The 17,796-nt window shown below is 46.1% G+C and overlaps 2 protein-coding genes across 2 annotated transcripts in view; one reads left to right on the forward strand and one right to left on the reverse strand.

Annotated features, from left to right (window-relative positions):
• CAPN6 (calpain 6) overlaps positions 1-17,796 on the forward strand; it is a 325,901-nt gene that overhangs the window by 60,163 nt on the left and 247,942 nt on the right. The window lies entirely within an intron of this gene.
• Positions 17,240-17,677, reverse strand: SERTM2 (serine rich and transmembrane domain containing 2). Its single transcript, XM_063141790.1, has one exon. The coding sequence runs from the start codon at positions 17,553-17,555 to the stop codon at positions 17,286-17,288; it is 270 nt and encodes an 89-aa protein (XP_062997860.1). The 5' UTR covers positions 17,556-17,677; the 3' UTR covers positions 17,240-17,285.

Raw genomic sequence — 17,796 nt, forward strand, 5'->3', positions numbered from 1 at the left:
GCCATCGCTTCCACCCTACAGCTTGGGGCATCAGGAAGCTCCCAGAAAGAGGACTGTTAAAACTCACAAGGGGTGTCTGGAACCATTTCTAGTTCTAAATATAGCACTGGAAGACCACAAAATGAACTTCGTCTGAGGAGATGAAGCTGTGACAGGTTGCATTAATCACAGCTGATGTTTCTTGATCATCACCCCCGTGAGGACATTCAAGGAGATCCGACGTCTGGCAGTTTGGCAGCATTCCTCATTCTCGAAGAAAATCATGGGGGCAGAGAGGGAGAAATTGCCTTCAGCTAAAACGGAAAGCATCTACGCTTCTGCTTGGCTTCAGCGCCGGAACGTGTTTTCAGGTTCTGCGGAATCCCTCGGCGGTCCTTGTTGCGATCAAATCAACCAACCAGCCAACACAAACATTTACTGTTGGATGTGGTAGATGACGCATCAGACTAGGCCTGGGGAGACCCAGGTTCAAATCCCCGCTCAGCTAAGAAGTTCATTGGGCGGCCTTGCACCTGGCACTATCTCTGGCCTAACCCACCTCGCAGGGTTGTGGTGAGGATAAAAAGGAAGAGGGGAAGAGCTGCTGTGAACATACCGGGAGCTTCTTGGAGGAAAGGAGAGACAGAAATAAAACGAACTAAAAAAGGTTATTTCAGCAGTAAACAACACAAGAATCCTAAACATTGGACATTTGTGACGTAAACTTTTACATCCTCTATTTCACCACCTTTTTTTCTTCTTCTGTCGAGGGCTGCCTTCCCTTGCAATTCGCTATGTATGCTTGAGAAAGCCTTCCAAAAACACCACTTTATAATGTACAGGTATAGAATCAGATTCATTGCAATGGTCCATCTGAGGCTTTCTAGGAATATTTTGCATCTGTCAAACCAGCCAATAATTAGATTGAAAGTTTACCCCACCCTGTCACATCACATAACAGTTTTGGGTACAATCCTATGCCTGTTTAGACAGAAAAGGGTCCTACAACTTTCCCAACCTTTCCCAGACAGTCAGCCTGCTGGGAATTGTAGGACTTTTTTCCTGTCTAAACAGGCATAGGATTGCACCCTTAGAAGATATTACGTCTTCTGTTTCTAGCAGCCCACATATACAAAAATGCTTCCTGGCATTTCATAATATCAGGTAGCCAGTGGGAAGGTATTGCTTGAAAATGCACAGCAGTCAAGTCAAATCAAACACTCTCAAGTCACTGGTTTTTTAATCTTACAGACTTTTTAAAAAAGTATTCTTCCATGTACAAAATAAAGGGAACTGCAAGTGTCTGTAAACATTGTAAATATCGACATTGTTTGCCAGTCTGTGTAGCTAAATGGAACTGTTATGAGAATTTAATAATAATAAAAAATCTTTACAGACACAGAAAGCACATGACTCCGTCCATCCACTAGAAGGCAGTGTTCATAAAGGAAAAAATCTAAAAAATCAACAGAAGCAGAATAGCTTTTTTTAGGACAGTACCACAAAAATCAACCAAGGATTTATGTTCGACAGATTATGTTCGACTATTTCATACGTCTTCTCACAGTCCGTAGTTCAACTATGGAATTCGCTAAAGCTGGATGGCTTCAAAGGGGGCTTAGATAAATTCACGGAGGACAAGGCTAGCGATGGCTACTAGACATGGTGGCTACATATTGCCTCCATTATCAGAGCCACCTGGGAAGGTGCTATTTGCACTCATGTCCTGCTTGTGGGCTTCGCATTTGGATAAGTCTTTGGCCACTGTAGGAACAGAACGCTGGACTAGATATGCCTGTCCCCCAAAAGCTGTCCCCAACCTGGTGCTCTCCAGATGTTTTACTCTTCAACTCCCGGCATTCCTTACCATTGGTCATGCTGGCTGGGAAATGCTGTAGGACTTTTTTCTGTCTAAACATGCATATACTGTAGGATTACACCCTTAATGGACAAACTGCCATCTTGGCCCTGTGGGGAAGAAGAAGGACCGAGGGGACAGGAGCAGGCAGAAGTAACATCGGGGCCTGCTCCTCTTGGACTCTTCCCCCACCCCCACAGGGCAAACTGCCATCTTGGCCCTGTGGGGAAGAAGAAAGACCGTGGGGACAGGAGCAGGCAGAAGTAACATCGGGGCCTGCTCCTGCTGGACTCTTCCCCCCCCCCCACAGGGCAAACTGCCATCTTGGCCCTGTGGGGAAGAAGAAGGACCGAGGGGACAGGAGCAGGCAGAAGTAACATCGGGGCCTGCTCCTGCTGGACTCTTCACCCACCCCCACAGGGCAAACTGCCATCTTGGCCCTGTGGGGAAGAAGAAAGGCCGAGGGGACAGGAGCAGGCAGAAGTAACATCGGGGCCTGCTCCTCTTGGACTCTTCCCCCACCCCCACAGGGCAAACTGCCATCTTGGCCCTGTGGGGAAGAAGAAGGACCGAGGGGACAGGAGCAGGCAGAAGTAACATCGGGGCCTGCTCCTCTTGGACTCTTCACCCACCCCCACAGGGCAAACTGCCATCTTGGCCCTGTGGGGAAGAAGAAGGACCGAGGGGACAGGAGCAGGCAGAAGTAACATCGGGGCCTGCTCCTGCTGGACTCTTCCCCACCCCCACAGGGCAAACTGCCATCTTGGCCCTGTGGGGAAGAAGAAGGACCGAGGGGACAGGAGCAGGCAGAAGTAACATCAGGGCCTGCTCCTGCTGGACTCTTCACCCACCCCCATAGGGCAAACTGCCATCTTGGCCCTGTGGGGAAGAAGAAAGACCGTGGGGACAGGAGCAGGCAGAAGTAACATCGGGGCCTGCTCCTCTTGGACTCTTCCCCCCCACCCCCACAGGGCAAACTGCCATCTTGGCCCTGTGGGGAAGAAGAAGGACCGAGGGGACAGGAGCAGGCAGAAGTAACATCGGGGCCTGCTCCTGCTGGACTCTCTCTCTCTCTCTCTCTCTCTCTCTCTCTCTCTCTCCTCCCTCCCTCCCTCCTGGACTCCTTTTCCTTGTGTGTCATGTCTTTATTAGATTGTAAGCCCAAGGGCAGGGACTGTCTTTTTTGCTAAGTGTAAGCCGCTCCGAGAGCCTTTTTTGGCTGAGGAGCGGGGTATAAGTATGATAAATAAATAAATAAATAATAAATAAATAATAAATAAATGGACGAGGTAATTTTCACACTAAATCTGGACTTCATGAGCAGCAGAAAGTGGTGATGGATGACTGAGATGGCAGAAGGGACAGAACCCCTTTGGACTGCAGGTCGCTGACCACATTTCCCCCCCCCCATTGTTCCCCTATATTACTTGCAGGTAGAAAAGCAGCATCAAAGGAAAAGAGTTGGTTTAAACCAATTTTTGGTGGGGCTCCAATTTTGGTCGGGCTGTGCATCCACCGGGTTCAGGTCCTTGGACAGCTTTAGAGTTCTGACCGAAATCCAGAATGGATTCACCGCCCCACTGAAATTGGAAGGTGACAAAAAGAGAGACAAGCTCGGGTGCTGTGTGTAGACGCCAGGTGAAGACCTTTTTATTCTCCCAATATTTTAACATTCTATAAATTAATTTTAACTTTGCTATTTTAAATTTGTATTTTTGCTTTGCTGCTGTTTTTTATCTTGGTTTGTGCTTGTATATTGTATTTTATATTGTATTTTTTTATTATGGTTTTACACTGTTGTTTTATACTTGAATTGTTTTAATTTTGTAAACTGCCCATAGAGCTTTGTCTATTGGGTCTAATACTGGTCTAATACAGACTAGTCAGTCTGACATCCATCCCTTGGAAAATTCTGGAGCAGATTATAAAGAAGTCAATCTGTAAACGCCTTGAAATCAATGCGGTGATCACTAGAAGCCAACATGGATTTGTCAGGAACAAGTCCTGTCAGACTAATTTGATCTCATTTTTTGATCGGGTAACCTCCCTTGTGGACTGTGGGAATACTGTGGATGTCATATATCTTGACTTCAGCAAAGCTTTTGACAAAGTGCCCCATGACATTCTGATTAACAAACTAGCTAAAAGTGGGCTAGATGGAACAACTATTAGGTGGATCCACAGTTGGCTACAGAATCGGACTCAAAGAGTACTTATCAATGGAACCTTCTCAAACTGGGGAGAGGCAACGAGTGGGGTACCACAGGACTCAGTCCTGGGCCCAGTGCTCTTCAACATTTTTATTAATGATTTGGACGAGGAGGTGCAGGGAATGCTTATCAAATTTGCAGATGACACAAAATTGGGTGGGATAGCTAATACCCTGGAAGACAGAAACAAACTTCAAAGTGATCTTGATAGGCTGGAGTGCTGGGCTGAAAACAACAGGATGAAATTTAATAGGGATAAATGCCAAGTTCTACATTTAGGAAATAGAAACCAAATGCACAGTTACAAGATGGGGAATACTTGGCTCAGCAATACTACAACAAGAAGGATCTTGGAATTGTTGTAGATCTCAAGCTGAATATGAGCCAACAGTGTGATATGGCTGCAAGAAAGGCAACTGCTATTTTGGGCTTCATTAATAGAAGTATAGCTTCCAAATCACGTGAGGTACTGGTTCCTCTCCATTTGGCCCTGGTTAGGCCTCATCTAGAGTATTGCGTCCAGTTCTGGGCTCCACAATTCAAGAAGGACGCAGACAAGCTGGAGCGTGTTCAGAGGAGGGCAGCCAGGATGATCAGGGGTCTGGAAACAAAGCCCTATGAAGGGAGACTGAAAGAACTAGGCATGTTTAACCAGGAGAAGAGAAGATTGAGGGGAGACATGATAGCACTCTTCAAATACTTAAAATGTTGTCACACAGAGGAGGGCCAGGATCTCTTCTCGATCCTCCCAGATTGCAGGACACGGAATAATGGGCTCAAGTTAAAGGAAGCCAGATTCCAGCTGGACATCAGGAAAAACTTCCTGACTGTTAGAGCAGTATGACAATGGAACCAGTGACCTAGGGAGGTTGTGGGCTCTCCCACATTAGAGGCATTCAAGAGGCAGCTGGACAACCATCTGTCAGGGATGCTTTAGGGTGGATTCCTGCACTGAGTGGGGGGTTGGACTCGATGGCCTTATAGGCCCCTTCCAACTCTACTATTCTATGATTCTATGATTCTATGGGTGGTATAGAAATGCAATACATACATAAAATAAATAAATAAATAAACAAATAAACAATGAATGTTTTATTTTTGTAAACATCTGAAAAAGCTCAACATTTCAGATTCAGAAGAATCCTTCCTCAGGAGCTGTTATAAGAAAAAAGATGGGCAAGCTTCAATACTGCAAACACAGTTCGCTAGATTAAAAGCCTCAGCGTTTGTTGTGTGTCCTGCTATCAGAAATGAAAATTTTGTGTTCACACAACCCAGAAAAAAATTCAGTTCTGATAGCAGGACACACAACAAACGCTGAGGCTTTTTAACCAAGCGAACTGTGTTTGCAGTATTGAAGCTTCCCCGTCTTTTTTCTTATGACAGCTCCTGAGGAAGGATTCTTCTGAATCCGAAACGTCGAGCTTCTTCACATGGTTACAAAAATAAAATGTTCATTGTTTATTTACACACAGCACCAGAGCTCGTCTCTCTTTATGCCACCTTCTTACTGGTGCCAATTCCCTTCACCCATCAGTGCCACTGAAACTGGAGCCACCAGCCTCCACTGGCTGATTTGCAACCTTACTTCCATAGATGTCGGTTTTATATTGCCAGGATTTTAAAACAAACATTTGGAGGAGAGACTCTATCATAAGCGGAATGTCTCAACCGTACCCTGAACTGTTACATAGTGCATTTTTGTCTCCACTTCATTCTATTGGGTGTGCAGATTCTTCCTATATTACCATGACAAGCTGAACCTAACAAAAATCTTTCTTTTACACAACCATTAAAGTATGTCTTTGTGTACGCCTTGTTGCATCACCAATAACAGTGCAGCACCACTTTCTTTGACGTCCGGCTGTTGCAGACCACATTGATCTTAAGCTCTTAACATGCTGGGTCTGCAAGTTAGTTATTTAATCCTCTGTAAAGAAAGGTGCACTTAAAAAGATAAGGCCCTCAGTCACTCCCCCAATCTATCCATTCCATTTTAATGGATTGGGAAGAGAGGAATTGGGGTTATATTAATACATTCTCCATCACTCTCTTAAGAATTGGCAAACTGTGCTGATCTTATATCGCTGAAAGCTCACAAAAATTCAGGTATTTAAAATTAAGCCTGTCAAAATCCAACTGGACCTTTAGTTGCCACCCGGTGCAAGGGGGCCAGCTTTCAGTGACCAGCCGCGAGTCAAGGGTTCCTCTAAATGGTTTTATTGCTTTAGGGTTTTATGGTCAATTACTCGGCCATAAATCTCTGGCCAAGAATGCAGGAGGGGGCTGCTGCTGTTTTAAGAACAGCCCAGTCTTTTAAACAGAGTCCAAGAGTTCTTAGCCAGAGGCACGTTCTGCAGCGTAAGCCTACCGGTCCGGGTTGAAGCACCAAAACAGAGGGTGTGGGCGTCAAGGAGCCAGGAGTAAGCGAAGGTCCAGTCCAGTCCTAAATCAATAGCCGAGTCAGTCGTCCAGAGTCCCAGGGATACACGTTCAAGTGGAGTCAATCAAGCCAGTCCAGGTCAGCAATCCAGAGTCACAGTCACAAGGCAAGGCGTCGGGGCACAGTAGCAACCGGAAGAACGAAAGGTGTTTGCTACACCAGACCAGTGGTCAGATTCTCCCTTTTCAAACCCTGCCAGCATGACCCCACCCAGATCCCAGCTGTGCCTCATTCCTCCACCTTTTGACCCAACCCCCTCCTACAGTTCAGCATCTTTTCCCTGCCTGTTCTGCAGGCGCATACTTTGCCTCACCACCTGCATTTGTTCTGCCCTTCTCCTTCGTCTCCTTTCGCGGGGGCTGGGTGGTCGAACCACCTCCGTCTCTGACTCAGCCTCAGGAGCGACAGGCAGAGGAAGCAACTGAGTGGCCCGTGGCTCCTCCACGGGACCTGCATTCTCCTCCATGGAATGACTCCCTACCAACTGCGCACTGGTCTCTGGTCCGGCTGTGGGGGAGGCAACACCCTCTACTTCTTGTAAGTTTGCCTCCTCCTCATCTGAGGAGGCTTCCTCGGGTGCAATCCTAACACCAGCTCAAACAAGAGAGCTGTTACTGCCCAGCTAAACTTCATGGTCGATTGATGCATTCGACACAAATCAAAGTGAAGGTACAAAAATATACATAGCTGAAACGGCCTAATGTTAAAAATTGCAAGTGTTAAAAACATTGTACCCAAAACATACATGTCAGAATACATTAAAAACAAAACAAAACAGAATTGTAAAACCTAAAAATTGTGATGTTAAAATTAGGGATGTGCTCTGCTTCTAATCGGACCGGCGAATTAGAAGCGGAGCGGGGGGCTTCGCCTGCCCTTAAGGCGGAGGCGAAGAGGATTGGGGGGCCGGCAGAGCGTGACGAAGAGGATCCAGGTGAAGGCGGATCCTTCGCCTCGCTCCGGAGCTCGGCCGGAAAGGTAAGTGGGGTTTACCGGGCCCTGCCGCTGTCGCTGTCGCCCATGCGGCAACAGTGGCAGGGCCCGGTAACCCCCCCTCCTCTCCCTTACTTGCCTCCGTCCGCAGTCCCTCGGCTTCTTCAATTGAGCCCGCAGTTCAACCAGGAAGTCTGGGCCGCACGGCCCAGACTTCCTGGCTGAACCGCGGGCTCAATTGAAGAAGCCAACGGACTGCGGACGGAGGCAGGTAAGGCCCCCCTCCCCCTTGGTCCCTTACCAGGCTCTGCTGCCGTCGCCGCATGGGCGGCGACGGCGGCAGGGCCTGGTACCCCCCCCGCCCTCCTCTCCCGGCCTTACCTGGCGCCACTCCCCTCCACTGCGGAGCTCCGATTTGGAGCCGGAGTTCCGCGGCGAAGAGGAGCGGAGTATGGGCGGAGCGGCACGGAGCGGAGCAGGCCGATCCAAAATTTTTGGATTGGCCTGCAGGGCAGAGCAGGGGGGTCCGTGCACACCCCTAGTTAAAATGTTATACTAATATAAAAGGACACATATGACAAAATGTATGTAAAAACCTATAAAAACGACAAACAGGCCAAATGTGTTTTGACTTTTTTGTCTTCATCAGTGACCTATGCAAAAGTACAAAATAAAAGAAACATAAAAAAATAACATAATAGGAACAACTCCGTATTCTTCCAGACACTAGAGGGCAATAGAGAATGTGTTGTATCAACTATGTTGTCTGCTCACTTCCTTTCGCTTGTCTCTCCCCTTCCTCTTCTTGCCTCTGCAATGAGGGCCATGCGTTCTCTCCCAGAGAGGAAGCAAGTTACCATATCTCATGCCTTTCCGTACTTACACTCATGCACTCAATTTTAGAGAGTGCTTGTAGGTAAACAGAGTTAGGTAGCCTTCTCTGACAATGTGCATAAAAAGCACTAGTAAAGTAAGTTGACTTGACCTTCTAAACTGGCTGTAGCCTGCATTTCTTGCTTCCAATATGAAACGTTCAGTTGCCACGCTTTTTCTGTGTAAGGCAGCTCCACTGTGTGTCACACCAGACCTTCCAACAAGGAGGAGACTCCGTGGCGAAGTAGCAAGGTAAAAAGCAGTGAAGCACTCACGCAAGTGAAGCACTCATGCAAGGAGGTTAGCAGCAACATCCATTTATTTATTTAATTCACTTGGGTCATCATTTAACCAGGGGTGGGCAACATGCAGGCTCTGCCACCCACAATGCAAACCCACCTTGGCCCCAATAAAGAAAAAAAAAGTGATTTGAAACTTCTGTGGAGTCGCAGAGCAGACAAATTGCCTTTAAACAATCTCAATTTGCCCATTCTAAGTCTCTTTAGCAGCTTGAAGCATTTTGCTACCAAATGTTGCAGCAGGCTGCTACATATCCCCTGCTTTTTTGTGGCTGGTGTTAACAGAACCATGACCTGCAGCAGGTCTGGGGGGTGGGAATTGGCCCCAGACTGCAAAAGATTGCCTACGCCTGATTTAAATTTATAAATCAGCTGAAACCAAATTGAGGGCATAGCCAAGTGAGATCAATCCCAGGAGAGTAATCCTAAAAAAAACCCCACAGGCATGTACGTTGTCTTGCAGGTGGTGGCACTGCTGGCTGTTCTGCCTGAGGCAGGAAAATGTCTCATTTCCGCCCGCCCTGCAGGGGGAGCCAATCGCTCAGCCTGTGTGGGAGGAATCAGTTTGGAGCAAGGAAGTGCTCACCACACTGTGATCTGCAGTGGCAACGTCTGACCACACGGGGCAGCAGTAAATAGATCGGCCATATCCTGCCTTTAGCTCTTGCCAGACATTCCCAAATAATTCTTTGCATCATGGTTGTGGGTTGCACAAATCCTTGAGAGTAAGAACTTAGTGGGGCTGGCCTCTGGGTAAACATCACTGGAGGCTAGTGGCTCTGATTTTGCTGGAGCTGGGAACCCATGATGGAGTTCTGCCAGAAGCAGCCAGATTTCCAGAGGAGCTATCCAAGGTTGGCAAATGGTTCAGCACCTTGGGTAGCTCTCTTAGAATTCTGGCTGGCTCCAACTGAAACCCAGAACGGGTTCCCAGCCCCACCGAAATCAGAGCCACCAGCCTCTACTGGTAAACCTGCATCAGACTGTGCCATTAGAGGCTGAGAGACACCTTTGCAGCAGAACCATTGAGGCAGACGGAGAAAACCGAGTACCATTTATTGAGGACACGTCGTGCTGCGATTCCCGATTCTTGTCTTTGTTCTGGAATGGTAAAAGCGGCCGCTTCGTGCAGGCTCCCTCGGTCCAATTTATGCCTTTTAAAAATGAAAATTGGGCAGGCCAAATATACAGTGAAGAAAAAGACCTAATTTGACTTTGGGATTAGTAGTAGCACGCTGCGTACTGCTGGGGATAGATTCCACATTCCTTATTGTTTTCTGCTTACAAACAACTTGCCCCGAGGTGCTAATTAACGCCAAGGATTACATATGCCAGGCAAATACCATTGTGTGTGTGTGTTTTTCCATACACAGACATCGGTGGTCAAGGTGAATGAATCTCTTTAGGTTGTTATGGTACTGTAGATTTCAAGGTGGTCAAATATTGTAAATGGTGTTTAAGCTCATTCCAGCCATCCACCCGCCCTGATCATGAGTTATTTTCTTTCATCAGAGTTGAGAGATGTAATTCTTGATTCAGAGGCAACTTTAGGCTACCAATGAGCTAAGCACAAGAAATCGGATTCAATAACAGGCATTTTTCAGGGGAGTATGTTCTTTTGCATACACAACATTATCCCAGAGAGTGGTGCAGCTAGCTGATTTTAGACCATTGACTAGATACGGCGGTGATGGGGGAAGCTTTAGACCGCTATATGTATTACTCTTAACATGAAATTGATTGGTGGGAGATCCAGGACAAATAAAAGGAAGGACTTCTTCACACAGCACATAGTTAAATTATGGAACTCACTACCACAGGATGTAGTGATGGTTACCAATATGGATGGCTTTAAAAGGGGGTTGGATAAATCCCTGGAGGAGAAGGCTATCCGTGGTTACTAGTCCTGACGGTTATGTGCTACCTCCAGTAGCAGCGGCAGTAAGCTTATATACATGACCGGTTGCTGGGGAACATGGGCAGCAGGGTGCTGTTGCACCATGTTCTGCTTGTTCATCCCTGGCTGATGGCTGGTTGGCCACCGTGTGAACAGAGTGCTAGACTAGATGGACCCTTGGTCTGATCCAGCATGGCATTTCTTATGTTCTTACTTCATTTGTGAAACACACAGCTAACATTTATCCTCTTCACCTGCACCTCATACTGAGAGCCAGGGTGGTGTAGTGATTAGAGTGTTGGACTGGGAGTTGGGAGATCCAGGTTCTAGTCCCCACTTGGCCATGGAAACTCACTGGGTGACTTTGGGCCAGTGACATACTTTCAGCCCAACCTACCTCACAGGGTTGTTGTGAGGATAAAATGGAGAGGAAGGTGATTATGTATGCAGCCTTGGGTTCCTTGGAGGAAAAAAGGCAGAAAATAAATGAAATCAATAATAAATAGTAATTATAATACTGGGGCCCTGATTTGGGTGCAAGTGGCAACCAGGGACAGGACCTTTTCCATGGTGTCCCCTCACCTTGGGGGTATTCTGCCCAGAAATGTTTGCTCTGTATCATACAGGTTTCAGCAGAAAACCTGCATTTATTTTCCAGGCCCCTGATTCGCAACATCATGACCTGCTATTTTCTGTTACTTTTCTTTCTGTTTGGTGTACTCCATTTGTTAATTTTATATTGCTGTCAGATTGATTTGTTTAAAGGGGTTAGTTTATTTCTTATGAGCTGCCTCGGGGCCAAATTGTGGAAAGGGCTTAAAAAACAAAGGCAATGAGTTAAATAAATGAATTGGAAAGCGTGTGTATATAAAATGGCACCATCAATGAGCAAAGTGCTTTGCGTAACATAAATGTAAACCCCAAAGAACTTGGCTGATCCTATACGATCCTTCAAAACTGCTGTGGTGAAGCAATGGTCTCTGTGGGTTTAGCTGGTGCAAATGAACGCCAATTACAGTGTTTACTCTCCACTGGGGGTTCAACCCATCGTTTTGTCTAATTATGGTGTGAATCGCACACTGAAAAAAGCCATCCTCCTTTAAAGAATGAATCCCCTCCAGAAATCCCCAAAAACCTTGAATGCCAATTATAAAACACTTCCCAGCATGCCAGCCAGAGAAAATATGTGACTGGGACCCTTGTCTATGCTAAAACATTGCTATCTTTCAGGCGCCAGGTCAAGGCTTTCCTCTTCTCCCAGGCATTTAAAGGCATTGAACACTAAGTTTGTTTTTTTAATGGACCCCAGAATTGTTGTTTTAAATGGATGCTGCTGTTTTTATGCTGTTGTTTTTATGTCTCTGATGGTTTTTAATTTTTGTATAGTTTTAATGTTTACTGTTTTTAGCTTTTGTGAACCGCCCAGAGAGCTTCGGCTGTGGGGTGGTATATAAACGTAATTAAATAAATGAATAGAATAAATAAAATCAGTGTGCACAAGCAAAATCAAGGAGAGACTTGTAACAGAAAAACAGTGCAATATGCCACAGTGCAGAAAACTGTGAATAGGGGACCTGTGCGTCTTGTTCGGTCTGCTCCCCATGTGCCATTGATGGGCAAACGTAAGGCCCATCTCTTTCTTCTGGTAAATCAGCTGAAGCCAAATTGATGGCATAGCCAAGTGAGAGCAATCCCAGGAGAGTAATCCTCAAACAACAACAACAACCCCACAGGCATGTGCGTTGTCTTGCAGGTGGTGGCACCACTGGCTGTTCTGCCTGAGGCAGGAAAATGTCTCATTTCAGCCCGCCCTGCAGGGGGAGCCAATAGCTCAGCATGCAAGGAAAACTTCTTGCAACCACCTTTAGCAACTGCTCCACCCCAGCTCCTCTACTGAAAGACGGAAGACCTTGCTGAAGAATGTCAGATGGGCCTGAAGAGGGAAAGGGAAATTGCCCCCTTTTAGGGAAGGGTCCGCTCAGATGGGATGGCTTTTAGCGGTGCAGGTGGCTGCACCAAAAGGCAGGGGGCAGAAAGCTTTCCTTCTGTGAATTTCGTTAAGTTAACATCCAAGCCACGGTATCTAGGACATTCGGGGCACTAGCCCCATTGAAACCGATGGGAGTTGTACCTCAGCATCACTGTTTTCTTGCCTTAACTCTCATTCATTTCGACTGTGCTCAGCAGGGTAACACCCAGCCTTGGCTTTTCCTCCAAATCAGTTGATATCACTACAAAGCAGTACATCAAAATACTTTTATGTTTTACTTGGTTAACTGATATACAGGTTGTACAGTTTTTGAAGCCTTTGGTTCTACAAATGGCTTTCATAAAAGCATTAATCAATTCATTTGTTACATTTATATCCCAACTTTTCTCCAAGGAGCCCAGGCGGGTGTACACAATCCTCCTCTTTTTCATTGTATCTTTAAAACAACGTTGTGAGGAAAGTTAAGCTGAGAGTCCCCAGTCCTAGTCCAACACTCTAACCACCGCACCACACTGTGCTCTCTCTCTCTCTCTCTCTCTCTCTTGTGTGGGTGTGGGTGTTAGATTCCACCCCGTATACGCGCCACCATTATTTAGTAACAATTAGCCTTTTTAGGATACAGCTGATCAGTGCCACCTACCTACACATTACACTCATCACATGAGAGACGTTGGGAATCCTGAAGGCTCTCATGGCCTAGGACCCGGACATACTTAAGTCAGAGGAGAAGCTCCAAGGATGGAGATGGTTGGATTCCTGAATCTCCCAAGGAGGTAATCTCCAAAGAAGTGACCAGACTAGAAGCTTCTATGGTGGAGGAGCAACCCAACCAGACATCATGGTCTACATGCCTGGTTCCAGAAGATGCAGCTCTTCTCTCTTCCTTGGACTCTGATGACTCATCCCAACCATGGTCGAATACAACCTACCAGCAGGCCAAGGGGAACCTCAAATTTCAAGTCCAGGGGCCATAGGAGATCATTCAAACTTGCCAGACTGTGTACCTGCATAATAGGACACAGTCCCTTTCACTGCCAAGCAGGCTTCACCCAGAGAGTTGAGTCTTCAACCAGATCTCTCTCTGCCAGGGTATATAAAACAGGGATGGGCAACACCCTTTTTTCTGTTGAGGTCTGCATTGGGTAAACATTCAACATCCACAAGTTGGCAGTGGCCAGAACCAAAGCCAGCAGCAGGCAGAACAAGGGCCCCAAATGGTTGGGTGACTCTTTTCTCTTTCTGCCACCCTCTTTACTCTCCCTCCGTCTTCCTTCCAACCCAGTGGGCTGCCAAGGAAGGGACAGAACACTCTTGCTAGAGCTCTGAACTGATTGGATGCAGAGTGTGCTTGAAATCAGGCCAACTGTCCCATATGCTGCAGGTTGCTCACCCCTGATATGAACCATCAGTCAGTTCTAGACCAGTGCTGGGACAACATCTGAATCTGGCACCTAGTCTGATGCTGGAGCTTGGATTTCTCACAATGCTTTAGAAATCGAGTTTAGGCAACACAGATGGGATTACTTTTCAAAACTGTCACATTAACCCAGGATGGGGGATCCGCCAGAGTCACTTTCTCCCACATTCGACTTTTGAAAAGCTCAAGTTCTTTCCATTCTGTTTATAAAAGGATTTGCGAGTTTTGCTGAATTCTTATATTTAAAAATCAGTAAATAAACCAAATAAAGTTCTCACCCTTCTACACCAGTCGAATTTGATTTGCTCCAGCTATTCCCAGCATGGAGAATAGTTATACTTTCCTGGCATATAGCTATTAAAGGTGAAGAATCTAGAGCTAGAACCTTCTTTCAGCACCGCAACCGTGGTTGAATGCAGGCAGGAATTCAATCCGAGACTTTCAAGAGCTAAGCGCTGAGAGCCTTCCACTTGGATGAATATCTGTTTTTAAAATCTCCTATTCTCTCTGCCCCCTTTATGAAGAAACTTTGGTGAGATCTTATGAAAAGAAACAAATTGTACAAAATTCTCACCCGTAAACCTGACGCTCTCCTGTGAAGATAAAGAGAACAAATTCACACACACACACACTCCCCTGTGATGTAAACAGACCTTTTCTTGTGGTGTGTTGATCTCTCATCCTTCCAAACTCCCAAGTGAGAAGAAGTAAAACCCTGCCAAGAAAATCCTCTGTCTGTGTTTATGCATGCATGTATTAAAACACACACCACCATTTCTAATGCATTGGATTAACATGTTCTTGTTATTGCTACAAGCCAAGGGAGTATGCATAATTGCTAATTTTAGTCTGGCCTGGGTTTGGGGAATTCGCAATTTCAAGGTGCACAGAGAGAGGGGAATTGGCAGATGAGTCTTATATGGTAGAATTCCCCTCGTGGCTTTATTTCTAGGCTCGATTGCAGGATGGAGCTGAGATAAGTTCACATCCCTGGAAAGTTATATGCCTAGTAAAGGCGGCTTTGCTTCTTGCTCCTTCCAAGAACTGCTACCCTGGACATGACAGTACACAATAGTTGATCAAAACCTTTCCTATTTATGTAGATGTCTGTGCATATAGATACATCTATGTGGTATGGAGAGAATACTGTGGATTCATGTCGCTGAAGACTAGCAGCACACAGACAGCCTTTGGGTTCTGAATTTCTCTCTTGATCCATCATAATGTTAAAACAAAGCCTCACTAGATCCACACCTATCTCCTGCCCCCCAAAGTTGCCCATACTTTAGTTGATTAATTGGTGTAGTTTGCAAGCACACAGCTGTGCAGACGGGTTTTGTTGTTGTATAACCAAGACGCTGACTCTGAAGGATAGGAGAAAACATGAATTGCATCGAGGGAATATGTGTACCCTCCAACTTTTAAAATAGAGATATTCTCGTGTAGTTGTAATGCCTGCCAAAGGTAATTTCCTGAGCCTTCTCCCTGCAAGCATTGCACCAGCATTCCTCAACCTTGTGCCCTCCAGATCTTTCGAACGACAACTCCCAGCGTTCCTAACCATTGGCCCTGCTGGCTGGGGGCTGAAGGGAGCTGAAGCCTAAAATATCTGGGGCAGCTTCCAACAGTGTCATTCCACGAACTCAAATAGCGTTAGCAGAGCCCTGCTGAATCTTTCTGTTGCGCGAGGGGTCGCTGCTGATGCACAAAGGGTTGCACAACTGCATGTGAAGATATAACTTTAGTTGCATTCTTCTTTTGCACATGGTTCAAAACCTTGTTTCTACTAGCACAACATCATTGGCGATAACTGATGGAGGCCACCTAGGTCTGCTAAAAGCACTTCTCCACTTTCTATATTCATTTGTCCTGGGGGGGATCTACACTACAGCTTTAAAGCACTTTAAAGCGCTTTATAACAGTTTTGACAACTGTTGGGGCCCAGGACACACTGCATATACAGGTTTCAAAACGTTTTCAAAGTGCTTTAAAAGCCGTAGTGTAGATTTCCCCCTGCAATACCACCTGGCTTTTAATTATTATTAGGTTTTTCTTTTTTTAAAAAAGAGGGTGCTTTTTTATTATTAAAAACAGTGACCCGGTTCACATGACAAGCTCGGCTCTTCGCAATCTGTTTAACTGCCGTTGACCTGTGGTGCATGCCAGCTAACGTTTTGAAGATGCAACTTCCAAACAAACAATGTTTTAATCTCTTAAAATATGTGGGACATGTATTAATTAATTGTTACCATATATTGTTTTATTCATAGTCCCATTTTATTCCGTCGGTTTGGGAATATTATATGTGCTCATATTGTTGTGTTGTTTTGCTGGTCTTGTGACCATAAATAAAATTCATTCATTCAACTTCTAGTTGGGGAGATTGCTGTGTCATGTGAACCCAGACACTATAGGTTATTTGAGGGTTAATTACTACAGTCTGTAGTAAGCTTATGTGAGGCTTATTTAACCCTCAAATAACACACAGGGGCTGGGTTTGCATGACACGGCAACCCTCACCCCACCCCTGATCTCCGCAATCAAGGGGTTGTATATTCAAAATGTCACCCAGCATGCACTGCAGCTCATCAGAGGTTAAACAACCTCCGATGAGCCCAGCGTGTTGTGTGAACCAGGTCAGCATCAACCGGTGATGTGGTTTGCTAGTAGAAAATGCTGGATGCCAGTGCAAAGCAGCTGAAAGGGTACGGGAGTTCCCATCCTTACCCAAAATTGATGGGAAGTGTTGGAGCAGGGCTGTGTATGTTTGTGTGCGGGCACATATTCGCTTTGGACCAACAGATGACTTTTTAAAAACCATATAATCTATCATTTAGCTCTTGTATTATGCTCTGGGAGTTATAACTGGGAAAAGCTTGAGCCGGAATCATATGCTCCAGAAACTATAACTTTGTGATGAATGCTTTGATTGCTTACCACCACCACCACCATCACTTTGGTGGACGTTCCACTTGCTTTTATACATTGCTAGAAAGTTTTCTGGAAGTCCTCCATTTTCTCCAGAAAGAAAGCAGATCTAACAATAGGCCTTGCACAGTTCTGGAGGGTTACCCACAACCTTGAAGGGAGCCTACCAGTTAGAGTGGCTGGCACTGGGCCGGAATATACCAACTCAGTATAAGTCAACCGTACATGTTCATATGTAGGATAGAAGCGCAAGCTACCTGCGGCCTGTAATGGCAGGCCAAACTTGCTAGAACTTTGATGGTCATTTCCAAAGCAAAGCAAATGCTCCATGCCTTGAAGTCTCTCCAAATTTTGGTCCAGAAACCCAGAAGGCGAGACCTGTCCCTTCCATTCCCATGTTCTGCCAAACGGGAGGAGTTTCTCACCGCATGCATCTTCTCTGCAGCCCAGTTGCTTCCCTAAGCACTGGGGATCCTAGCATGCATTTCTACATCCGTGAACTGCTGGATGTTCTCGGTGCTCTCTGGAGATGTGGTGATGGGAGAGATAACATGCTTGAGACGCAGGAGCATAGTGAACAGAAGGATGAGCAGGATGGCCAGAAGAGTGAGGAACAAGCCCACGTACATGTACAAGTTGGAGTACTTATCAGCAGTTGTAGCCAGGGTTGGGGGTGGGTGGGCACGACCAGTAAGATTTCCACGGTATCGGAAGTAGACCTCAGTCATTGCTCACTCAGGTCTTGTCCATTTTCTCTGCTGACTCAAATTCCTGGCTGCTCCTTCAATAGCATCCCTAGAGAGAATCCTTAGAAGGTAAGTCATGTACCCATGTTGGATGGATACTGCATGATCTTCCTGACTGTTAGAGCAGTATGACAATGGAATCAGTTACCTAGGGAGTTGTGGGCTCTCCCACACTAGAGGCATTCAAGAGGCAGCTGGACTACCATCTGTCAGGGATGCTTTA

The sequence above is a fragment of the Elgaria multicarinata genome, chromosome 15, assembly GCF_023053635.1.
Source record: "Elgaria multicarinata webbii isolate HBS135686 ecotype San Diego chromosome 15, rElgMul1.1.pri, whole genome shotgun sequence".
Lineage (NCBI taxonomy): Eukaryota > Metazoa > Chordata > Lepidosauria > Squamata > Anguidae > Elgaria > Elgaria multicarinata.